The sequence below is a fragment of the Mytilus edulis genome, chromosome 1, assembly GCF_963676685.1.
Source record: "Mytilus edulis chromosome 1, xbMytEdul2.2, whole genome shotgun sequence".
NCBI lineage: Eukaryota > Metazoa > Mollusca > Bivalvia > Mytilida > Mytilidae > Mytilus > Mytilus edulis.
Window position 1 is genome coordinate 9,021,448 of NC_092344.1, and position 27,379 is coordinate 9,048,826.

At 31.0% G+C, this 27,379-nt stretch overlaps 1 protein-coding gene across 15 annotated transcripts in view; it reads right to left on the reverse strand.

The window, feature by feature from the left end:
• LOC139523364 (solute carrier family 4 member 11-like) overlaps positions 1-27,379 on the reverse strand; it is a 74,264-nt gene that overhangs the window by 4,262 nt on the left and 42,623 nt on the right. For all 15 annotated transcript variants that reach the window (XM_071317362.1, XM_071317373.1, XM_071317351.1 and 12 more), the window contains 12 exons: positions 22,916-23,000; positions 21,798-21,921; positions 20,705-20,917; positions 16,996-17,077; positions 15,730-15,852; positions 15,251-15,364; positions 14,602-14,734; positions 13,951-14,024; positions 12,943-13,171; positions 1,713-1,819; positions 741-909; positions 201-374 (listed from right to left, as the gene is read on the reverse strand). In XM_071317362.1, coding sequence (XP_071173463.1) covers positions 201-374; positions 741-909; positions 1,713-1,819; positions 12,943-13,171; positions 13,951-14,024; positions 14,602-14,734; positions 15,251-15,364; positions 15,730-15,852; positions 16,996-17,077; positions 20,705-20,917; positions 21,798-21,921; positions 22,916-23,000 — 1,627 coding nt within the window. The remainder of the gene's footprint in view (positions 1-200; positions 375-740; positions 910-1,712; positions 1,820-12,942; positions 13,172-13,950; positions 14,025-14,601; positions 14,735-15,250; positions 15,365-15,729; positions 15,853-16,995; positions 17,078-20,704; positions 20,918-21,797; positions 21,922-22,915; positions 23,001-27,379) is intronic.

The following is a 27,379-nucleotide window of genomic DNA, read 5'->3' on the forward strand; positions in this document are numbered from 1 at the left end:
CGTAAACCAAGAAGTTAAAAAACCCTAGCCTAATGAATTCACAGTTAACTATTTCATTGGTTTGAAATATTAATTTAAGATCTTGTTTACTTTAAAGTTTTGGAAATTAGAGACGCAAGATTCAATCTTTTTCAGTAGGGAATATCATGTTTATAGACAGTTTGTACGTATTGTGGAATGAAATCACCAACAAAACTTACATCTGATGGACATGACCTTGGTCTACCCTGTCCTCCATATCAGCCAATGCTTTAACATGTAGAGGTGAGTGGGGGAGGGCAGCATGTACCCATGGGAATGTAAATATAGACAGAAACGCATTGATTATTGCTACAGTAAATAAATCCCAGTGATAGGCAGCTCCTTTCTTTAATCTGAAAAATAAAGAGATTGTTCACTTATTAAAATATTCAAAACCTATCATTTTATTTTTCTCCAGCTTAGCATATTTGATTATCAAGTCATTCACGCATAATACTTTTTAAAAATTTTATTATGGTAAATACCATTGCAGAGGTAACGATATATAAAGATATTCTTGTCTGATTTAATAAAATACATAAAAAAATACTTAAACACACTGAGAAGTCGAAGCTTTTATATTAAAAAAATATTAAAAATATAAATAAATACATATCCTATTTATAATTTTTAACAATTAAAAGTGACATCAGAAAACAATACTGAAATAAATCCCATGACATACACTAAAACAAATGAAAATAGATGATTAAACATACTTATTAGCTGGAGCATTCACTAAGGCACTTGATATGTTTTGATCCATAAAGAACAACAAAGATAAACAGAAACCCAGTCCTGCTGCTCCAAGGACTGCTCCCCATGGTAAGGTGTGGATAGGTGCAACAACAAAAAACTCTACATTCGCTCTATAGGTAAATGGCTTCACTGAAATTTAAAATAATGTTATGATTTTCTTAACTAAATTTACACAAGAGGTAAACAAACGTATGGTAATTGCAGCTGCATAAAATATCTATTTAATATATTAAGAAAGAATTCAATATCTTTTTCTTATGATGTTGTAATGATGATGTTTTGTTTCTTACAAACTGTTTATAATACTCACACTGTAGAATGTATCTAAATATGTGTTGCGAAAAAATAACTACTTTGATTTTACAGTAACATACAAATATTTATCTGAACTTTATCCTGGATACTGTGATTTGAGCAAAAAGATGCTTCAAGATGTAAAATATGCCGCATTTTTGCCCCTATCTCAAGTCAGGAGCCTTTGTTATTAGTCTTGTATGATTTTCAATTTTAGTATCTTGTATATATTTCAGGGTTTAGTATGATATCAATGAACTTGTACACATTTTTGTTTAGGGGCCAGCTGAAGCACGCCTCTGGGTGCTGGAGTTTCTCGCAGCATTAAAGACCCATTGGTGGCCTTCAGTTGTTGTCTGCTCTTTCGTTGGGTTGTTATCCCTTTGAAACATTCCCCATTTCTATTCTTAATTTTATTCTGTTGAAGTTTCATAATATTCTATGAAGGTTTGAACAAGTTATTGATTTCTGATTAAAAATTAAACCATAGACTGACCCTAAATGTTGACATAATGACAGAATTGAGAATTGAAAATCAGCAAACTTTGAGCCTCTACACTTAATACTGTAATAAAAAGTGTGGATTTGGAAGAAGGAGTACTTGACTACCAGTAGTTTAATTAAATACATATAATTACATTTTATATCTTTGAAGACAAAGGAACCAAAAAATGACATAGCTAATACAGCTACTGGAAGTGCATAGTCAGCCAACATTTCTCTCTTTCCCGCATTCAAAAAAGGTCTGAAAGTAAAAGAAATATGTTTAAGTTAACACTCTGACAAAGATATTTCCTCAAAAGCATAATATTGTAAACTAATCTATAAACAATCTCTTCTACTTTTTTTGAAGACTTGATAGTTACTCACTATAAATTATGATAGATGTGGATATTTATATGATATGATGATTTAAGAAGTCATAGAGTACTATGTGAAACAGGTCTGTTTATCATTGTTTATGTTCTATCTTAATAGTCATAGAGTACTATGTGAAACAGGTCTGTTTATGTTCTATCTTAATAGTCCTAGAGTACTATGTGAAACAGGTCTGTTTATGTTCTATCTTAATAGTCATAGAGTACTATGTGAAACAGGTCTGTTTATGTTCTATCTTAATAGTCCTAGAGTACTATGTGAAACAGGTCTGTTTATGTTCTATCTTAATAGTCCTAGAGTACTATGTGAAACAGGTCTGTTTATGTTCTATCTTAATAGTCATAGAGTATTATGTGAAACAGGTCTGTTTATGTTCTATCTTAATAGTCATAGAGTACTATGTGAAACAGGTCTGTTTATGTTCTATCTTAATAGTCATAGAGTACTATGTGAAACAGGTCTGTTTATGTTCTATCTTAATAGTCATAGAGTACTATGTGAAACAGGTCTGTTTATGTTCTATCTTAATAGTCATAGAGTACTATGTGAAAAAGGTCTGTTTATGTTCTATCTTAATAGTCATAGAGTACTATGTGAAATAGGTCTGTTTATGTTCTATCTTAATAGTCATAGAGTACTATGTGAAAAAGGTCTGTTTATGTTCTATCTTAATAGTCATAGAGTACTGTGTGAAAAAGGTCTGTTTATGTTCTATCTTAATAGTTATAGAGTACTATGTGAAAAAGGTCTGTTTATGTTCTATCTTAATAGTCATAGAGTACTGGGTGAAAAAGGTCCGCTTATGTTCTATCTTAATAGTCATAGAGTACTGTGTGAAAAAGGTCTGTTTATGCTCTATCTTAATAGTCATAGAGTACTATGTAAAAAAGGTCTGTTTATGTTCTATCTTAATAGTCATAGAGTACTATGTAAAAAAGGTCTGTTTATGTTCTATCTTAATAGTCATAGAGTACTATGTAAAAAAGGTCTGTTTATGTTCTATCTTAATAGTCCTAGAGTACTATGTAAAAAAGGTCTGTTTATGTTCTATCTTAATAGTCATAGAGTACTATGTAAAAAAGGTCTGTTTATGTTCTATCTTAATAGTCATAGAGTACTATGTAAAAAAGGTCTGTTTATGTTCTATCTTAATAGTCCTAGAGTACTATGTAAAAAAGGTCTGTTTATGTTCTATCTTAATAGTCCTAGAGTGCTATGTAAAAAAGGTCTGTTTATGTTCTATCTTAATAGTCCTAGAGTACTGTTTGAAAAAGGTCTGTTTATGTTCTATCTTAATAGTCATAGAGTACTATGTGAAAAAGGTCTGTTTATGTTCTATCTTAATAGTCATAGAGTACTGGGTGAAAAAGGTCCGCTTATGTTCTATCTTAATAGTCATAGAGTACTGTGTGAAAAAGGTCTGTTTATGCTATCTTAATAGTCATAGAGTACTATGTAAAAAAGGTCTGTTTATGTTCTATCTTAATAGTCATAGAGTACTATGTAAAAAAGGTCTGTTTATGTTCTATCCTAATAGTCCTAGAGTACTATGTAAAAAAGGTCTGTTTATGTTCTATCTTAATAGTCATAGAGTACTATGTGAAACAGGTCTGTTTATGTTCTATCTTAATAGTCATAGAGTACTATGTGAAACAGGTCTGTTTATGTTCTATCTTAATAGTCATAGAGTACTATGTGAAACAGGTCTGTTTATGTTCTATCTTAATAGTCATAGAGTACTATGTGAAACAGGTCTGTTTATGTTCTATCTTAATAGTCATAGAGTACTATGTGAAACAGGTCTGTTTATGTTCTATCTTAATAGTCATAGAGTACTATGTGAAACAGGTCTGTTTATGTTCTATCTTAATAGTCATAGAGTACTATGTGAAAAAGGTCTGTTTATGTTCTATCTTAATAGTCATAGAGTACTATGTGAAAAAGGTCTGTTTATGTTCTATCTTAATAGTCATAGAGTACTGTGTGAAAAAGGTCTGTTTATGTTCTATCTTAATAGTCATAGAGTACTGTGTGAAAAAGGTCTGTTTATGTTCTATCTTAATAGTCATAGAGTACTATGTGAAAAAGGTCCGCTTATGTTCTATCTTAATAGTCATAGAGTACTGGGTGAAAAAGGTCCGCTAATGTTCTATCTTAATAGTCATAGAGTACTGTGTGAAAAAGGTCCGTTTATGCTCTATCTTAATAGTCATTGAGTACTATGTAAAAAAAGTCCTAGAGTACTATGTAAAAAAGGTCTGTTTATGTTCTATCTTAATAGTCCTAGAGTACTATGTGAAATAGGTCTGTTTATGTTCTATCCTAATAGTCCTAGAGTACTATGTGAAAAAGGTCTGTTTATGTTCTATCTTAATAGTCATAGAGTACTGTGTGAAAAAGGTCTGTTTATGTTCTATCTTAATAGTCCTAGAGTACTATGTAAAAAAGGTCTGTTTATGTTCTATCTTAATAGTCATAGAGTACTATGTGAAACAGGTCTGTTTATGTTCTATCTTAATAGTCATAGAGTACTGTGTGAAAAAGGTCTGTTTATGTTCTATCTTAATAGTCATAGAGTACTATGTGAAAAAGGTCTGTTTATGTTCTATCTTAATAGTCATAGAGTACTGGGTGAAAAAGGTCCGCTTATGTTCTATCTTAATAGTCATAGAGTACTGTGTGAAAAAGGTCTGTTTATGCTCTATCTTAATAGTCATAGAGTACTATGTAAAAAATCCTTGGGGACACTCAGCTGTTACCATCTGTGTTATGGCCATTTATGAAATTTTATCACTGGTTGTTTCAAAAATTTCACTCATCCCCCAAGAATTTCTGGGGATAAACTGTCAAATTTCATACAAATTCATTCCAACACCAATTCAACATCAACACTACTAGGCTTCCTCATAGCCTCCTTACAGGCTTCCTCATTGTCTCATTATAGGCTTCCTCATAGCCTCATAGGCATGATAGCCTCTAGGAATGATAGCCTCATAGGCTTCCTGATAGCCTCATGCATTTATTTTGAACCATCGTTCCAATTGGATTGGTGTGATGTCAAGCCAGGGGTCTATACTTTGCTACTTTTCAGTATGCACATAGCTAGGCTCTTGGTTTAGGCATGGAGCAAAAAATTAAATTTTTTAGCTGAGTAGTTTCCCCAAGGGCCAAATTATAATTGTGATGTATATATATAAAATAAAAGTTGCAATTAAATTATGATTTATGTTTAATTCAAACATGGATACCAATGGCATTGCTACACAGTATTTCCCAGGAGTTTATTTACAAGATAGGTGATAGCAGGAAAAATTAGGTTGATAATAATGTGAGCACTAAATCCTTAATTTTACATATCATGAGTTCAAACAGTGTGTTCTGAAAGAAATCAGGGGTAATTAAATTATTTAAATTACTATGAAATTAATATGAACTCATTATGTGTGACTTTGAGGTTTTTGTTCACTGACACATTTATTAGCAAAATTAAAATATAGGGCCGAAAGTTAGATCAGGATGGTTTAATTGTCAGGTCAAAGAATTTGCAAGAAGATATGAGGTTGGATGTTTGCTCAGGTGTTAACACACTTTTCCCTATTACATAACAGATTACCACAGAAAAGATACAGTATAAACAAAAGACAATTAAAATAAGATTAGAACAGCATCACATCAAACAGAAATAAATTTACCCTAAAAAATATTTACAAAGAATCAGAACACAATGCAAACATGGAACAAATGACAATTAAACATATTCAGGATCATTTCTGAGAATTTTGTATAAATAGGTACTTATATGTTATATAAGTTATGTTTATACATAATTTGATTTTAATTACTCAGTAGTTATTATTTTAGGATTTTCCCAGGATGTGTATTTTCTTTGCTGTTGAGATGAAACAGATTTATTATCATATGTCAATCAGTTAGATATGAAGTTTATCACATGTTCTTAGCAGGAGGTCTAATTTCATCAGTTCCAATACAAATATACATGTCTTGTTAATTAGTGACCACTTGTGGCATTTGGCTTCCTTTGTCCTTTGTTTCTTGATACATTAATCTGGGTGCAGTTTTAACTCCTCCCACTTAGGAGTATCCCATTAAGAAGTTGTGTATTAAAAACCTGTGTATGCTGCCTTGAGTATTCATTTATCTAAATGCAGATTAAGCAGTTATAGAATAATCTTGGCTAATAGTGCTAATAGTGTTTTAGCTAAAAACTTGCCTCCCACCGACCCCTCCTTTCACCTTCAATATTGCCATGACAGGGGAAGCAATCTCAGCATTATGTTTATTGATTTCATTTATGAAATTTTATCACTGGTTGTTTCAAAAATTTCACTCATCCCCCAAGAATTTCTGGGGATAAACTGTCAAATTTCATACAAATTCATTCCAACACCAATTCAACATCAACACTACTAGGCTTCCTCATAGCCTCCTTACAGGCTTCCTCATTGTCTCATTATAGGCTTCCTCATAGCCTCATAGGCATGATAGCCTCTAGGAATGATAGCCTCATAGGCTTCCTGATAGCCTCATGCATTTATTTTGAACCATCGTTCCAATTGGATTGGTGTGATGTCAAGCCAGGGGTCTATACTTTGCTACTTTTCAGTATGCACATAGCTAGGCTCTTGGTTTAGGCATGGAGCAAAAAATTAAATTTTTTAGCTGAGTAGTTTCCCCAAGGGCCAAATTATAATTGTGATGTATATATATAAAATAAAAGTTGCAATTAAATTATGATTTATGTTTAATTCAAACATGGATACCAATGGCATTGCTACACAGTATTTCCCAGGAGTTTATTTACAAGATAGGTGATAGCAGGAAAAATTAGGTTGATAATAATGTGAGCACTAAATCCTTAATTTTACATATCATGAGTTCAAACAGTGTGTTCTGAAAGAAATCAGGGGTAATTAAATTATTTAAATTACTATGAAATTAATATGAACTCATTATGTGTGACTTTGAGGTTTTTGTTCACTGACACATTTATTAGCAAAATTAAAATATAGGGCCGAAAGTTAGATCAGGATGGTTTAATTGTCAGGTCAAAGAATTTGCAAGAAGATATGAGGTTGGATGTTTGCTCAGGTGTTAACACACTTTTCCCTATTACATAACAGATTACCACAGAAAAGATACAGTATAAACAAAAGACAATTAAAATAAGATTAGAACAGCATCACATCAAACAGAAATAAATTTACCCTAAAAAATATTTACAAAGAATCAGAACACAATGCAAACATGGAACAAATGACAATTAAACATATTCAGGATCATTTCTGAGAATTTTGTATAAAGGTCTGTTTATGTTCTATCTTAATAGTCATAGAGTACTATGTAAAAAAGGTCTGTTTATGTTCTATCTTAATAGTCATAGAGTACTATGTAAAAAAGGTCTGTTTATGTTCTATCTTAATAGTCCTAGAGTACTATGTGAAACAGGTCTGTTTATGTTCTATCTTAATAGTCATAGAGTACTATGTGAAACAGGTCTGTTTATGTTCTATCTTATAGTCATAGAGTACTATGTGAAACAGGTCTGTTTATGTTCTATCTTAATAGTCATAGAGTACTATGTGAAAAAGGTCTGTTTATGTTCTATCTTAATAGTCATAGAGTACTATGTGAAATAGGTCTGTTTATGTTCTATCTTAATAGTCATAGAGTACTATGTGAAAAAGGTCTGTTTATGTTCTATCTTAATAGTCATAGAGTACTGTGTGAAAAAGGTCTGTTTATGTTCTATCTTAATAGTCATAGAGTACTATGTGAAAAAGGTCTGTTTATGTTCTATCTTAATAGTCATAGAGTACTGGGTGAAAAAGGTCCGCTTATGTTCTATCTTAATAGTCATAGAGTACTGTGTAAAAAAAGGTCTGTTTATGTTCTATCTTAATAGTCATAGAGTACTATGTAAAAAAGGTCTGTTTATGTTCTAGCTTAATAGTCATAGAGTACTATGTAAAAAAGGTCTGTTTATGTTCTATCTTAATAGTCATAGAGTACTATGTAAAAAAGGTCTGTTTATGTTCTATCTTAATAGTCATAGAGTACTATGTGAAATAGGTCTGTTTATGTTCTATCTTAATTCTATTGACTGTCTTATTTGGTTCTGCAGTTTCATAAAACAATTATACCATTCAGGGGAGTATTGTTCTTGATAGCTATATATTGAACAAATGATATAACCTATAAACCTGTACATTGTACATCAATATGGATTTAAAAATTCACTAATCATTGATTTCTACTTTCTGAAAAGGGAGATAACCAACTACAAATTACAATTTTAGAAGTTAAAAATTGTGATTCTAGAAAAGAGTATCTGGAAAGTATAAACTCCATTAAACTAAATAATCTTAAATAAAATGCTTTGCACAAAGTTTTAAGGAATAAACACAGAATAGAATGGTGGTTAATCAGAGTCAATAAAGGATACTGAAAACTCTTCAATTATTTTCTATCATAATTAATTCATAAATTAATAGTTCTATATCAAAGTCCTTCTATATATTATCTAAAATGGTCCAAATAAAAGGTAAATGTAAGTATGAACAATCAACCATAGGCAACTATGTTCCACTGAAGCCATTATTTTTGTCAATGATTTAGCACCAAAGCAAAATGAGCATGCAGAAACAAAATAATAGACAATCAGTCACTATCTCATTTTAAGCTCTGTAATCTGTGAATAAATTATAAACTTTAAAAATATATTGAAGTTATTTTTCAACCGGTTTCGTATAAATTAAATGCTAATATTTGACAACCCATCAATAATGATATTTCTATTTAAAAAAAGGTGTATAAGGCAAAATATTTTTAAAGAACATAACAGAAGTTTCAGTAAAGATGATGTGAAATATGATAACTAAATGAAGATCAGGTATACTGGTAACCTAGATAATGAACACTGATTACTTGACAACTGATATATTGTTAACAGAACAAAATAATAATGTTCTATGTGGATATATGTTTGATTGAGTAAACAAGAATACTGATCATATAATGCTACACAAGACCAAACATGGTCAAAGGCCAATAACTCCAACAGAAAAATATCAAATGATAACAGTAATGTAGTAAGGTCAATCCTAACTAGAATAAAACATTCTTAGCATAGTAACAATCTCAAGAGTGTTGAAAAAGAATTGTAGACTGGTGGACTCAAGGTCATGAACAATACAGACTAACATTAATGCACTACATTGTAGGAAAATATGTTATTTATGTGTACAAGCTTTAAAAACATGAAGAAAAGCATGGCTTACTGTTGAATGAAATCAACAAGTCTTGCATGAGGATCCCTTAAATATGACATAAGTAGTAATTTGAATGTAACCATTCATTTGCAACAGAAGCAAGAAACCTGGAGTGTTATAAACTACATATTACAAGTCAATTCCCAGATAAAATCTTTCTATCTAAAAAATAAATAGAGAAAAGCAAGCAAAGAAATTTATTTTTGAATAATTCATAGACTAACAGACCAGCTGATCCAATGGAGAAGTTTATTTAATGGATTTAAAACCAATATAAAACAGAACTGAAGTACCAAGTTAGCTAATGATCAAAAGTGGTAATTGTCAGACTAATAGAAAACAAGTAGATGTGGTGTGATTGCCAATGAGACCGGAGTCTATGTGGTGTGATTGCCAATGAGACCGGACTCCAAATAATGTGGATGTTAACAAATAAAAAAGTTATTTTTAAGAAACCACTGATTTTTAAAAGTATTTAGAGGTGGGTATAACTGAGGGTAATACACTATATATAGATATGATGGTGCACTCTATTTTTAGACTATACTACTGTGGATTCATTGTTATTCAAGGGAGATACCAATTTCAGTGGATTTCATGGGAAACTGGCACTTACTAATTCCATAAAACCACAAAGTAAAATACCCACAAAAATATAAACTTCCCAATCCATAAAAATTAGTACCCATGAATATAAATGAATCCAGTTTTGGGAATATTGTGTTACTGCTCTGTATATACAAATAATAATAAATTATAGGAATTCTTAAAAATGTAATGTCTCTAATTAGTGTCTGAATAATAAATGGTTAAAATTATAATGCATATCTAGTACAAGTATTCTATTTTCACACTCATTTAGGGATAAATTTCAAAATCCCATGCATACTTAATATTAAATTAAAATTTAGCCAATAATAATCCATTTTCAAAGTGCATTTTATCATAAAAGTTTGTAATAATATGATATGCAATATCTTTTCCAGAAAACTGAATATTTCGAATAAACACATTTTTGTTTTTCATCAAGCTGATGAAGTCAGTATAAACAATTAAATGCTGCATCTCTTTTTATTGTTGCTTCTGTCTAACAATATGCTGTAGATTAAAAATATGAAATAGGATGAAAAGTTAGTAAAGCGATTTTTATGAGTACAAAACATCTTCGACTGTATGTTCTCTCCGTTATGTAGTGATAAAGATATTTTTTATGTGAGAAGATGTAATAAGATGAAATAGTTGGTAAAACTATCTTTATGTGTACAAAACATTGTGATAGTTCGATTGTTAGAATTAAGTCATGCGCATTTTAAATTTCTGTGTTTAGAGAAATATCTTTCACATATTTAATATGATTTTTCTTTTTATTATACCATAGTTTGTGTTTTCAAAATTTTAGTTATTTTTAATTTTCTAAGAAGTTTGACAGAGGCTGACACACACACACCATGTAAACATTAAACAATAAATTCATAAAAAAATGAAAAACATTTGAACCATTCATACTTTATTTGGTCTTTTTAACTTTTTTGGATTCGAGGGTCACTGATGAGTCTTTTGTAGACGAAACGCGCGTCTGGCATATATACAAAATTTAGTCCTGGTATCTATGATCAGTTTATTTATTATAAGGTTGGTTTACATATTGTGTCCCAATCCACACCTTGAAAAAAGTTGTATTACTAATTTCTATCATCAAGATGCTAGACAATATGTATTGACATGATTCAAATCTATATTTGAATGACTGAGATTAGATATAGGGTACTTAAAATGTTGAGTCTCAGTACATTCATTGCCTCTGCTTGAGTTCAGTATTACATGTATATGTTTTTACTTTTAATGACACATTAAACAAAATATCCACTCATGCATCCATTTTCACTGTAACACTGAATACCTAAGTTATTATGCATCATATCACTGGAGAACTAATAGCCAATCAAAGCTACACTTACTATCAATCCTATATGCTATGTAATTCTGTTTCCAACATATATTCAATCAAATCCAACAGATAAACTGTTAAACAACGGCATTGAATACAGAGGCATTAATAATACAAATTTTACAGCAAAATGCATTGAGTGTGTAGGTCAAGGTAATATTGTTGGTTAGCTTGCTTGCTAGCAAAACTGTGAAGTCATTATTAAGTTAGGTAAACTACCCTACTTTAAGAGTATCTATCTGTCTGTTGGACTAGACTTCTCTGAAACAAGGATAGTATATCTAACCTAATAAAGGCTTCACAGTACAGCTAGCAAGCCAGCTAACCAAGGATATTACTTTAACCTACACACTCAAGGCATTTTGCTGTAAATACATAGAAAACATTTAACATTGTCAATAAATTTTCATTTACTCATCAAATTTGCTAATGACAACATGGATGTAACTTATTGTGCAATGCCATGGTTTATGCCTGACATGTATATATGTTTGTTAGTATGACTGGTTAGTGAGCATACCATGATGGTACTAATCCAATGTGGACTTCTCCATCTACAATAAACAGACTGTAAAATCAACAGCCAGTCTACTTATGTTTAAAAAAAATATTGATATAACCCAATACCAGTTTGATAAAATTATTCCAAAACAAGTTTCCTTGACTACTTCTAAATTATATTTAAAAACAATATTTTTTTTAAAGCTTTATCAAGAATTGTATGAAAAGTAAGACATCTAAGACCAGTATAATAATTTACTCAGAAACAACAAAATTCCTTGATGGCCTCTAAATGACATTAAATGACATGGCCAAGTTCTGTATGAAAAGCAACAATAACAATAAACTATTGTATATTAATTTCCCTCACTTTATGCTGCCAAATTTGTAACAAAACAATAAGATTGAATCACAGCTGATTTGACATTACAATTACATTTGTATTCCAATTAGTGCCAAACTTTGCCTTCTGTCATTTTTGCAGTTGCATAATGTGCACTGTGACAATGCATACGCATCTGACCAAAATATGAAAGTTGAAAAAATGAGAAATTTTAGTTTTTTCGTTTTCATTTGTTTGGCCTTTTATTTTCTGGTTATGAAGAATCATCAGAATGACCTTGGAAAGGAAAGTAAATAATGAAATAACATTTTTATATATCAGGGGGTACCAATTTTCATGGATTTAATGGCTATAAGTGATTCATTAATTGAATTTAGTTTAATAATTACATTAGATGTATGTTTCATCATAATACTTTATTCTGATTGGCTAACTGCACATCACATGTTATTCCTAAAGCAATTGCATCACTCAATAAAACTTTTCATTCATGATAACACATGGTCCCACAATAAAGTGCACAGGTGAATTAAATAAAACAATTATAAAATTCGTGTTTGCATGATCATAGCTAAAAAATGTAATTATAAGTATTGAATGCTTCTTTTTGTAACTTCATAGGGTTGTAAAAGCGTTGACCGTGCGCACATTTTAAGTATGAAGCGCTTCCGCGCTTCCATACAAAATGTACTTCGGTCAACGCTTTTACACCCCAATGAAGTTACAAAAAGAAGCATTCAATTCTTAAATAAAGTACAAATTTGCTATAGGCATGAATTTGTCAAAAAACTATGAAATCAATCACCCATTAAAATAAATTTGTTCTCAATCCATGAAAATTGGTATCCAAAGTAAGCAAGAATGAAGATCTAAAATAAAACAGATATTAAAATGATATGTCTACTTACGTTTTTGTAAAGTTATATAAGGTGATCCCCAGCCAGACAGTACCCAACATGAGCAAGAGGAAGAGGATACTATTCTCCTTCAGACAGTCCTGTATCATGTTTCCTGCTGGTGTTGTTGTATCGTTTACACTCGGCATGACTGTTGTTACAGCACTAATGTTTGTTTGATTCACTAAACTTCCTTGAGAGAGGCTATCACAGGAACTGCTATAATAATTCTTATTGAAATCTGGAAATAAAAATATAATCATTAATCAAAATTTCTGACAGTATCCAGACCTATGCAAATTGATATAAACTTAAAACTAAATAACAATGTCTCATTCAGTATATTTGTCATGTGTAACAAAGAATTTGTTAATAGCTTGCTGTTTTGTGTGAGTCAATGCTCTGCGTTGAAGACCGTACTTTGACCTATAATTATTTACTTTTTTACACATTTTGATTTGAGTGCGGAATTGTCTCATTGGCACTCATACCCTATCTTCTTATTTCTATAAACTACTTGACAAAATTCCAGGATTATTTTCTCTGCTTTAGTATCAAGTTCTGGAAAAAAAGTTTCTTTTCAAAACTATATCATGTTATACCAACAACTTGTTGGAAAACAAATGATGATGATAAATTGGTGTCTATTATCCAGTGGCAAATATTAGATGCATTTTAAGACAAGGAGATATTTATGTTATATGAGTATGCTTTGTACAAGGCGAGGACGAGATTACACAAGGTAACAGTACCTAGGAAACAAGTTAAATTACCAAGACACTTTGTTTTTACTCCAAGATTAGTCTATGATTTTACTCCTTACTGCCACATTCTAAGGGAGAAGCAGCACGTTAAATTGTCAAGTAATGGATTGAACACATAACCAACCAGCACACTAGGGTGACAATCCTACATCAACTCCTGTAAACCACCAAAGTCACTCACTTTAAATAAATGCATGTGTGATAGATTATAACCAACACTTTAGGAATTTATAATAACTAAACACGTAATACTTACCTTTAACTGTATCTTTTATGGCATCAGCAGAGAATGCAAACACTATGAACAAGGAAAATATCTCCTCTGTTGATCTGAAAACAGTAAAAAAATATGTGTAATCAAATTAACCCTCAATGTTATTACTTGCACATTTTTCATTAGTTTTGCTTCTATTCTATCTATGTACATGACAGATTCATGTTAATCTATATTTCAGAGGATTTTTAGTCTTGATAAGTACTTTTTTAAAATTTTTAATATTTCATGAAATGTTTGGGCTGTTCATGAATTATGCATTTTTATTTTTGAATAAGTAAATGCATGTGTAAACAATGTAGCACTGAGCATTAGTGGTAGCAAATTCACTTTTTATTTGTGCATGAGGATTTTCATTTTATCTAACCCATTTTTTTGGTATTTTTAATGGCGTAAGAGTAGGTTATTCATATCTATGTATGATCATTATGATTTTCTGTTGTCCCTTTTTTAATGAAAAAGATAATACTACTTTTTAAAACTTGTTTCTGATCCATTTGCCATTATATTAAAGTAATTCTAACAAACAACATGTTATTTCCAGGGAATCCTTTCAAACATTAATTCCATTGAATTAGGAAAAAAAGCATCTGTATAATTTTCCTCCCTCTTCACCTTGTTAAATTTACCTACCTGGATGAATATTTCATGAGTTTACTGAGATTAAAAACTGAATATATAATGAGAAAGAAAGCATTCCACAGTCCAACACACGCAAACATGGCATTAAAATCCAGATCAAAATCCTCTGATATGGAATAAATAACTGAAATATAATAATAAGAATAAATTGATCTTGGACTTCCAGTAAGGCAATAAGATTAAAAGCAAAATGTACAATTTGCTGATAAATACATATTCCCCATGTTACAAATAACATAATCAGCAAAATAATTTGTTTTCTCAAAGATGCTTATTTTGTAGTGTTGCTAATGTGTTAACCATTTTTTTTTCAAGATTGGCCATTGTTCCAATAGAATATACTATATTAAACCAAAAGTATTTCCAACGGGTAAAACTCCTGTAAAAATAATAGGTAATTGAAAATTTTCAAATTTGTCTTTGGATATTATTGTAAGCCCTTGACACAATTTTATTTTTTTATTAAGCATTAATGCCAAATGTAGTTGCAAGAGCATTGATAATATTGATTTTCAATATATTTTCCATAAATCAAGATTCCAAAATGAGACAATCTAGGAACCATTTTAGCACATAATGTGTTAAAAAAAAAGTTATTATATAGCAAATGAATGTTTCAGAGCATGTGTAAAAAACTTACTTTTTGTGTACAAAGCAAGTGGTGCCGTGGTTAAAAGTACAATTAATGGCTGTCCTCCAAATACTGCAAACAAAAGTCCTCCCAAACATTGTGAGAACAAAATTTTCTGTACTCCTGCAAAACATATGCACTTTTTAAATATAATCAATAAAATATTCAATGAAAAGTGTTGCAAGTTATTTTAAACTTTTGTATGTTTTTTTTATAGGTAACGGAGAAATTCATACAAAACATACAATAAGTTTTAACTATAAATTGTAGTCAGTTTCAAGAAATAGCATATTGTCTCTTGTTTTTTTACTATATAAAATTTTCAATAGGTTTTCCTAACAAAGATTAAAGTATTTCTTTTCAAAGATTTAAAATATCAACCAATCTGTCTTCTAGATTTATATTTTGGTGAAGACAGAACATATTTGTGAATATATATATTGTGCATTTTAAAATGGACGTTGGTTCTAACTGTATACAAATGTTACCTATAGCACCCGCTGTGTTACTGTCGTTTAACATTCCAAATGCTATATTGGGTAAAACACAGGCAAAGTACAAGAAGAACGTCGTTGATATGACTTTGTGTATTGTTCTTTTACCAAAAACACCTGAAAATATACAACAAATTTAAAAATCAATATTTATGCATCCACTTGTTGGTTTTTTTTTTAATTATATTTGATATTTATGACATTTATATATACAATGTATATAAGTAAAATAACAGTTTTGCCTATAAGGCTGTTCTTTGATCAGCTTAAAAATCAGAAATATGTCACATGGGTAATATAATTAATTCATTAATCAAAGACAGAAATGGAATCAGAATCGATAGTTCATTAATTGTAATCACACTACAGTGAAATACAGGATTGATTGATTGAATGATTTTTGTTGTTTAAATGCTACTTTCAACACAATTGGCTAATACATTTGGTGGAGGAAGACAGAGTACCATGAGAAAACCGCTAGCTTTCCCTGGAAAAGAACAGAGTACCCTGAGAAAATGGCTAGCTTTCCCTGGTAAAGACAGAGTACCCTGAGAAAACCGCTAGCTTTCCCTGGAAAAGACAGAGTACCCTGAGAAAATCACTAGCTTTCCCTGGAAAAGACAGAGTACCCTGAGAAAACCGCTAGCTTTCCCTGAAGAAGAGAGCGTACCATGAGAAAACTGCTAGTCTTCCCTGGAAAAGACAGAGTACCCTGAGAAAACCGCTAGCTTTCCCTGGAAAAGAGAGCATACCCTGAGAAAACCGCTAGCTTTCCCTGGAAAAGAGAGAGTACCCTGAGAAAACTGGTAGCTTTCCCTGGAAAAGACAGAGTACCCTGAGAAAACCGCTGGCTTTCCCTGGAAAACTGTCAATCCTAGTCAATATCAAATGTGCATAGTTTGAACTCACAACCACAGTGTTAACAGGCTAGAGATATACTAGATGGAGTTTAGTATGACGTTCAGTGAAACTAAATTAGTACACATTTCTATTAAGGAGGCAGCTGAGAACCACCTCCAGGTACAGGATTTCCTAGCTGTGTTGTGAGAACCACCTCCAGGTACAGGATTTCCTAGCTGTGTTGAAGACCCATTGATGGCCTTCCGTTGTTATTGGCTCTTTAGTTGGATTGTTGTCTCTTTGACATGTTCCCCATTTCCACTTTTAATTTTCTACTGATTTTCTACTTAGATAACTCAACCACTGAGGCCCATAAAATACAGGAAAGTTTATAAAAGTCCACAAGAGCCATTATCTTACCATCTTTATAATCGGACCAGTAATGTGGTAACCTTCTCTTCAGATCATTGATCATCCCCCTACCTAAGGGACATTTTGATTCCTGAAAGTAGAAAATTCATATGATTAATCCATCTAAAAATATAGGCAATCATAAATGTATCAATGTAAATCACTGTTCAACATACTATATTAGATAAAAACAAGCATATATGTCACTAGGACACCATTCTCACACTATCCTATGTCCATGTTCAGAAAACTGTGTGATCAGGCTATGTAAACTGTCATTTGATATATAATGTTCACCTATCTATGAACATGTATACTTACTTTCATTTAAATACCTACCCAAATACTTTATTTTGAAAATGAACTATACTCTCACTATCATAGAATGCAGTGAATCTTTTATTTTAGTAAAATCCATAATTTGGTGTGCAATTAATAATTCAAAATTGCACATTATAATGAATATGTCTATTAAGTTTCAAGTTGAAGTGACCACACCTTCATGTAAAACTAACTATACAAAAATAAATGGGTAATGTGTCCATAGGGACACAGATGATGCCCCCTAACATAAAACGCTGTAAAGGGACATAACTCAAGAACTGTAAAAGTGACGCTTCAAAAAAATTGAAGACTGAGTTTTGTGATAAAAAGCAGTATATATGCATTGCATTACATTTAGTTGAGACAAACTCAAGTTAGAGAAACAGAGAAAAAAAAAATTCAGCAATTTTTTCATTTGTAAAGGGGCATAACCCTAGAAAGATCATCAAAGTGCTTGTAAGCATTGAATGGTAAAGATTGATTCAATTTATCAGTAGTAAGTAAAATTGAATATTGGTATTGCATTGCATAAAGCAAACTAAAGTTAGAAAACGGAAACCAACTTTGGGACCTACATACGTACCTATTTACGGAAAAGGGTAAAACTTAATCCCCCTTTGCCATGGCCGGGGCATGAAAATTGACATGATACAAGACTGACTAATAGACGAAGAATAAACCCATGAAAACACCAGAAAAAAGATAATCTAATGCCCCTTAACTATCATAGGCTGGACATAAAAATCCAGTTTCAATGAAAAATAACTAGAGGCTCTAAAGAGCCTGTGTTGCTCACCTTGGTCTATGTGCATATTAAACAAAGGACACAGATGGATTTATGACACAGTTGTGTTTTGGTGTTTGTGATGTGTTTGTAGATCTTACTTTATTGAACAATCTTGCTGCTTAAAGTTATCTCTATCTGTAATGAAATTGGCCCAGAAGTGACAGCGGAAAATATTTTGTAAAATTTTACAAAAATTTACATAATTTATGAAAATTGTTAAAAATTGACTATAAAGGACAATAACTCTTTAACGGGTCAATTGACCACTTTAGCCAAGTTGACTCATTTGTAGCTCTTACTTTGCTGTACATAATTGCTATTTACAGTTTATCTTTATCTATAATAATATTCAAGATAATAACCAAAAGCTGTAAAATTTTCTTAAAGTTACCAATTCAGGGGCAGCAGCCCAACAACAAGTTCCCCGATTAGTCTGAAAATTTCAGGGCAGATAGAACAATTTTATTCCCAGCAGATTTTCTCTAAATGCTTTGGTTTCAGAGATATGAGCCAAAAACTGCATTTTACCCTATGAACTATTTTTAGCCATGTCAGCCATCTTGGTTCACAGGCGGGGTCATCGGACACATTTTTAAAACTAGATACCCTAATAATGATTGTGGACAAGTTTAGTTAAATTTGTTCTAGTAGCTTTATAGGAGAAGGTTTTTGAAAAAGATTACAAAAATTTACAAAAATTTGTTAAAAATTGACTATAAAGGGCAATTTCTCCTTAATTGGTCAACTGACCATTTTGGTAATAAAATTTAGAAAGGAAATGGGGAATGTGTCAAAGCGACAACAACCCGACCATAGAGCAGACAACAGCCGAAGGCCACCAATGGGTCTTCAATGTACCACTTTGGCCATGTTGACTCATTTGTAGCTCTTACTTTGCTGTACATAATTGCTATTTACAGTTTATCTCTATCTATAATAATATTCAAGATAATAACCAAAACCGGAAAAATTTCCTCAAAATTACCAATTTAGGGGCAGCAACCCAACAATGGGTTCTCCAATTCATCTGAAAATTTCAGGGCAGATAGATCTTGACCTTATTAACAATTTTACCCGGTCAGATTTGCTCTAAATGCTTTGGCTTTAGAAATATAAGCCAAAATCTACATTTTACCCCTATGTTCTATTTTTAGCCATGGCGGCCATCTTGAATGGTTTGTCGGGTCACCGGACACATTTTTTAAACTAGATACCCCAATGATGGCGTAGGCTAAGTTTGGTTAAGTTTGGCCCAATAGTTTCAGAGGAGAAGATTTTTGTAAAAGTTAACAACGGATGCTAAGTGATGAGAAAAACTCACTTGCCCCTTTGGGCCAGGCGAGCTGAATATAGAAGAAAATCGGATATTCAAATTGAAAACCCCCTCTTCTTTATGAAAGTAATGAAAGAGATGGATATGTTAAAAAAAGTTTTTTGAAGGTTAATTTGTTGAACTCAGAAGACCTATTTTTCCAGTTTCCATTTTTTTAGTTATTCATATATCCTTCCTTATAAAACATATATATATATATGTATAAAGTGATCATAATATTATATAAGAGTTGGATGATATATTTTTCTGAAGACTGTTACCATGTGACTTGGTGTATTTTAAATCTTTTCTGAAGACTGTTACCATACTACTTAGTATGCTTCATATATGTCTCTGTTTGTCAGTCTAGTACAAAGCTTAGTCTCAAACTCATATCAATATGTTCTCATCCTAAATAAGGTTGAAATGTTAAATACTGATCAATAGCTGCATTTCCTTCTGCAGTTAAATTGTTAATTATCTCTTCACAGCTGTTTTATATATGAACAAATGGTTCTTAATAACCATGTTAAAAAAGAAACGCTTTGTTTGAAATCCTCCCTAATTTTATGTCTGAATTAACAATTTTGTATTCGTCATGTACTTAAAATATGTTACAAAACAAATGTATTTCCTACTAACATTTATATGTATGTACTTTTGTTAAAGAAGTAAGTTAATGACTCATTTTAAGAACAAACAGCTTACTTCAACGTAAAAAAAAAGTATATCCATACATGGTCAAAATTGGAAATGCATTATTAAAGACATTTAAGGATTTCATGTCTTTCTTTTTCAGTACCATAAAATGTTGATTTTTTTTGGTGAGTTTTATCTTGAATTTTTGACATCAACGAAATTATATGAAATTATTATTATCAATAAATATTTATTTTTCAACAGTCAAATGTACAAATAATAAACTCTCAAGTCCAGAATATGACATTTGTTATCCATTTGTTTGATGTGTTTGAGCTTTTTATTTTGCTATTTGCCTATGGACTTTCTATTTAGAATGTTCCTCAGAGTTGGTAATTTCATAATTTGTCTTTTTTATTTCATGGTAATAAGATACTCAGTTTTCTATTATAGACATTATTTAAAGATAACATGGTTTTTGATTTTTTTTACCTACATCTACAAAAGAGCACTAAATTTCAAAATATATATAAATCATGCCTTTATAAATTCCTAAAAAAATACAGGGTAAAAATTGGAAACTGATAACCATTTGTATGTATACCCATGAGTTTAATGGATGAGTTTTTACCTCCATTATGGAATATTTAACTTACTTCAGCTTCATCTTTTTCAAAATCTGATAAGACAAGATGAGATTTTCTGTTTTCTGGAAGTCCTTGATGTGAGCTAAGCAGCTTTGTTCTCTGCTGAAGTAATTGTTTGAATTCAGACTCTGTTTGCACTTCTAAAAGTTTGTGTCTATAGTCCATGTCAATAAATAATGTAGAAAATGTTCTGGCCGTCTCTAGAGCACTCTTTGTACTTTTCTGAAGAAGAAAAACATTAAATAGGTTTTTAAATTAAAATGTAATGGAATATTTTCCCCAATATAAAACTATGCGGAGTTTCAATAGTACATAAGTTCCATTCACCCATAGCTTAATACAATTATATTTGTCTATAAATTCACTAGAGACAACATACTACAGTTTTAACCAAATTAACATTCTATCACAAAATCAAATAATCAGTATTTTGTGTTATTTTCTAAATTGTGTTTTCTTAAAAGCTCTTTATTGGTTTTGTTTCACTTAAAATTTATTGTTCAACCACTTATAAATAACAGTTTGTCTGCTAGCAGACACCACCACTGGCAATGATGTCCCATGATTTAAATCAAGTATTTGGTAATCAATTCTGTAAAATATTTAGTCACTTTATAATTCCTGTTTATACTGCAACTGTACTATTTTGCAGTCAAATTGCATCAATCAAATAATCATTTGTGAAAGAGAGTCACAGAGCATATAAAGCCTAGTTTCTGACTTTGATGATGTGTTTATTTCATGATAATCTACAGGTTTACAAAATTTGTATGTTTTCTGCTTCAAATTCAAGTGATTGTTTGTACCCATATTATTAATTTTTATTTTTTATCAGTGGAAACAGGATATAAATGTTTCGTAAATGAGTCTAGGTAGGGTGGAAGGTTTTCTTTTGAACTATTGCTTGCTAGCTAGTATAAGTAAAGTTTTGACTCAATTGGTTGATCTTGTCCATATCAGCATTTAGTCACATATTATATGCAATCAACTTAACATATGGATGTTTTATTTGCTTCTTATTAGAAATAATTGATCTAAATAATGTAAAATCTAATTTCTACATATTTAGCAATTGATTGTAGATTTTTTATTATAAACCCACCTCCACTGTAGGAGTAAGGACCAGTATAACCAGCTGGACCTCCTGACTAGTACTACCAAGATTTGCTGGATGTGCTAATCTGGCTATAACTACATATCTCTTTGTCAGGTTAGATAACTCACACCTACAATATTAAATACTTTACAGTATATAGATCATTCAAAGAATACATAATTAATAGCATTTTCAGACCAATATCTTTTTGGCAGTGTGTGTGCGTACCCATATGCGGGTACGAATAGTCAAATTGCCGTTCGTAGTCTACGCGTACCCACATCCGGTTTTACAATAAAATGGCATCGGATCGGGAATGAAACGTGAAAATATATATATACATGAAATCCCCATATTATCCATCATTTCCGTTTATATTTCACGTTATATTTCCGATCTGATGGCACTTTATTATAAACCGGATGTGGGTACATGTAGCCTATGAATGGCAATTTGACTATTTTGTACCCGCATGCGGGTACGCGCAGACACTGCCTTTCTTTTTCACTATCTAGAATTACTTTGTCAGGAACACCTAATCAGTACAAAAATCCTTCATTTATTTTATGTATGCTATGGAAACTGGTATTTTATATACAATCAATTTGAGCTGATTAGGTGCTAAAACTCATTATCAAAAATAACAACTGAGCTGCAAATTTACTTAATCTTGCTTTCAATCATAAATATCTTATTCTACATTCAAACTACTTTGTACTAAATCAAGTACAATGTACTTTGCATGACAGAAGCTTGAAAAGATTTGCAATTATTCTCAAATTTTCATAAGAGCTAAAAAGACAAACATAGACAACACTAAGAGATTTCGAACTTGGAAAATGAACATGAAGTTGTTACAGTTAAAGCATTGTTTTTTAGCACTTGACCCTCCTGCATCTAATCCCATCAGTTTAAAGCAAGGACTTATTCTTTAGCATGTAGATGGTAAACAGCAAAACACATGTCAATTGAAAACAATTGGTGCTAGGAGCTATGTAAATAGATATCCAAATAATGCAATCCAACAGCCTAGTTTACAATTTTAGGTTTTAAATCTTATTTATTCCTATTGAACTTAAAACTTGTGATGTTGTATAAGTGTGCTATAAAACATTGTGACTTACATGGCACATATCCACGACTGATCAAAATCAAAGCCACTATCTTCACTGGTTGTTGTACCCTGGATTGTTCTACTCAACGTATGCACTGAAAAATAAATCATGTGTCATTTACAGTTACTTAATGGTCGGCAATTAATTTTCAACAGAAATTCTTCAAATGAACTGAAAAAAAATCTGAATAATATGAAAACTGGTTAGTTCTTCGCTTAACTCAATTAGACTTATTTCATGTCCAAAACATACAACATTCAGAAAATGTCTACTATTTGTAACTGGAGTCCCTTTATTGTAGGGCCATGCTTTCAACTATAGAAATTTGAACAATATTGTGGTAGACTATTCACATTATCAAAGAGAGATTTCCAAACATGTATGCACTGATACAATGTATTTCCCTAAATCTAAGTAATTATAATTTCTGATATTTCTGCAAATTAATTAGCGTAAGGGAGATAACTCAAACTATTTCTTTCACCTTGATACAACTATGTTCTACTTTAACTTAACCTAACATTCATTAGCATTCCTTTTCTTACTTCAGTCTTCATTTTAATTGTAACCACTGATGTAAACAATACAACAACAAGTAATAAACAAGAAATAAAAAAGAAATTTATTGGACAAATTTGAAAGGTAATCTGTCAGTCAAAAATAAAATAATTAACCTTCAAACTGATTGATGTCATATGTTCTAAAACGCAATTTCACATGAAAACCTGCAACCATTATATATCAGAAGCTAGCCAGTTACATATACTGCAACACTTTGGAAGGATTGGTAGTAATGGATAGCACATTTAAAAACAAATCACCTCTCATGGGTTTCAAATCCATCACCCTTCAAGATATTAAAAGGGTCAATGCATCACATTATTCTAAACTGCTGCTTTCAGGGATTTCAAATCATTTTTACATCTTTTATTGTGAAACATAGGGCTATCAAACTTGGGTGTAATTTTCAGCAATATTAGGCAACAATTTTGAAGAAATGAAACAGCATTTATTCTCCCCACGTTTTCCTAACGAAATATACAAAAGTTGTAAAAATATTAATCTTCACTTTTAGTTTAGTTCGTTTATAAAAAATATAAATACTTGGCTTGTAACTTTTGTAACCTCTCTCGCTTGTTGTGTACATATAAATATTTATTGTTGTATTTGTTATCTCTGCACCGATGTAATGCATTGGCTTTGTGAGAATAAAGATATATATAGGTTTCACTGTAAACTGAAAATTCAATTTCATGTCATCTTTTTAGCAATCTCAATTCCATTTACCATTCAATATACTCCCAAGTGTTTAATGGTTTGTTTTTTTATTGATTTACCATCTAACTGTATATTGAACTTTCTCAACTGTTATTTTTCCTAATATGAAGTTTCATTTCATTATTTGAACAACACAGACTTAAACAGACTTATCTAAATTGAGCTGTAATAAACAAAATCTAAGACAATAAATTGATTACATGTAAAGCAATGTTCTACTGCTACCAAGTAGGCCTAATCTCTGTCACACTCACAATATTATTTGATGGAATGTCTTAAGTTAAATTACTGAAATGAAAGTCAATATATCCTCAAAAGATATTTTCAAATCTTAAAATACTTTAGAATAGAAATCATATTCAAGTTAAAATGTCAGAGACAATTTGTTACCCAAATGTCAGACAGGCGGCATGAAATTAAAAAAAATCTTGCTTCTTAGATTTAAAATGTAAACTTTCATCCATCTATTCCATACTAACAGTTGACAAGTTTAAAGCTATTGGAACAGAAAGTCTAATATTTCTACTTTACATCGACACTTTATGACAACTAACATAGATCATGCATATCTAAATCATTAATACAACTATTCCTGAATATTATTTAAGATATTTTCAGCTTTTCCAATGTTAAACCCATGAGCAGAACTTACTATTAACAGATTCATTCATAACCTGGGCCACCTTATTAGTGGCAAAACCTTTAGAATAGAGAAATATATACAAGAAACTTATTTGTTTATTTAAAGGATATTTCATTTTGTGGTTTTGCCAAATTAAGTCTGCAAGGGTCCTTAAGAAAATTTGTACTTCCTTGAAAAATAAAAATTTGTGGTTCACCTAAAGGATTCTTATCAATATACAAATTCTGGTTCACCAAAAATAACCCCAATCCATGAAAATTGATATCCCATGAATTAAAATGAATCCATAGTAACCAAGGATAGGCAATACAATTTCCTTTCCATTCCTTGTAGTAATCTGGAGGCACTTATGGGGCCTCACTACACTGCTCAATACATCTTTCTATTTTTTTCTCACTGGTACCTAAAACTGTAAGTGGAAGCTAATGATTCTAGTCTTTTCCACTCCCTGGTTTTAAACTGACACCTAATTTTACTAGCTCTATACAGATTCTAATACCTTAATGCATGACTTATGTTTATCAATGGAATGATGTATCAGAATCCATATACTTTTTATTGCATTTGAACATTTGAACACTTTTTCCAGAGCAATTTGCACAATAAGGGAATGAAAAAATAAACATGTTACTACACAAGATATTAATAAATTTTCTATTTTGTCAATAGCTACAAAATTTACTGTCATTTCAAAATTTTCATTTATAAACTATGAATTAAAGAGAAGTGGGTATTTTCAGGACGATATGACCATATGCATATGAACTCGTATGGTCCTATCATATATCTAATGTCTAAGTTATTAACACGATGAAAGTTGAAACATTCAATCTTTATATCGTATTACAGTAATTTTGTTTGGAAAATAACTTCAAGAAATATAAATGAACTTGCATATAAGAAGTCAACTGTTTAAATAGTGGAAAAATGTCAACAAGATAAAAATGCTTTGAATTGACATTGTGAAGGCATAAAACAGGTTAAACAGACAAAACATCCAAGATAAAAATGTCAGTTAGTAAATTGTGTCTTTGGATTGGAAAATGAGTTGTGTGTATTTTGCAACTAGTTATTTTGCAGCATACGTTACAATTCTTACAAAGTTTATCTTTTTTTATTATTTTTTTTAAACAATCAATTGCAGTGAAAAATTGTTGAGAAATACACTGTGTCCACAACGTGATTGTTCTGTTTCTAACTTACATCTTTTTGTATGTTCTTTTAAGTTATGTTTTATTTCCTCATCATATTTGCTTGGTTTCTTACTTTCTGAACAAAAATGAGCATCAACAGATCATTGGTTACCTTTTCTCATGAATATTTATAAATATTCCAGCACATTTCCATTGCATACAGGATGAAATGCATAGTGATTGCACATTTTTGCAAGAAAAAATAATTAATCTTGATGAATTAAAAAGATTTTTTATAATGATAAAATTCACAAAAAAACAAAAGATTCTATGGTCATTACTGCGGTCAATTAAGATGATCTGTCAGAGGTATTAAAGGTTTTGAAATAGTCTAGAAAAGAATTGTCACAAATATTATAATGTTTCAATAAGCATGGAGACTTAATTACAACAATATTTTTACTCCTGATTTTCCCTTTGATACATAATTCAGATAAATTTTTAGGGCACCAAGGCAATATCTGTTTGCATCACAATTACATACAGTCATTACAGTGAAAATAATCTAAACTAAAATTTTGACTAGCACAAAAGATAATGCATGTTCAAATTAAGAACAAGGTAATTCACTCTGTTGAAAGTATTCAATCAATGTCCTGAAGATGAGGCCTTAGTGGGCCCTGCTCTTTAAAATAAAGTTTTTTTTAAAGGGGACATGCTTGGGAAGGGATGACAGATCCTGCTTCACTTGTAACATCTGTCTTGTAACTTCTGTTATTATATACTTAGTAGTAAATACAGATAAATTGTATGTGTAATACAATCAATTGCAAGCGTGCTGTATCAGCCACCCGTGATGATGCAAAAGCTTTATCACACCTTTAATCTGTATGACGTCACATCATCGATTGTAGTCACTGTTGCAAAAGCTTTATCAAAACCCTAATCTGTATGACGTCATGTCAAACCTCTATCTGTATGACGTCATTTCAAACCTCCTTATCTGTATGACGTCATATCACATAAAAAAAAAAATACTTGAGGTATATGTATATAATAAAGTGTATATGATATGGCTTTTTCAATATCACATACCGTATCAACCCTCAACCAATATAATCCCTCGAGCAGAGCTCTTGGGATTATATTGGTGTCTCGGGTTGCTACGGATTCGATATTGAAAAAGCCATATGATATTCTCTATTTACATGTGTCTATTAGTTAAATCCTGTGATAAAGACAGGTAAATGACTCTTGTCATACCCCAAATTATCAACTTTAATTTGTCATACACCAAATTATCAACTTAAATTGTAATAAAGCCAAAGATTTAGGTTGGGCATAAATAATGGCTGTGCTAGGGTAAGGATTGGGGCTCACAGTAATGGTACAATAATATGGGAATAAGTACCCTGAAGT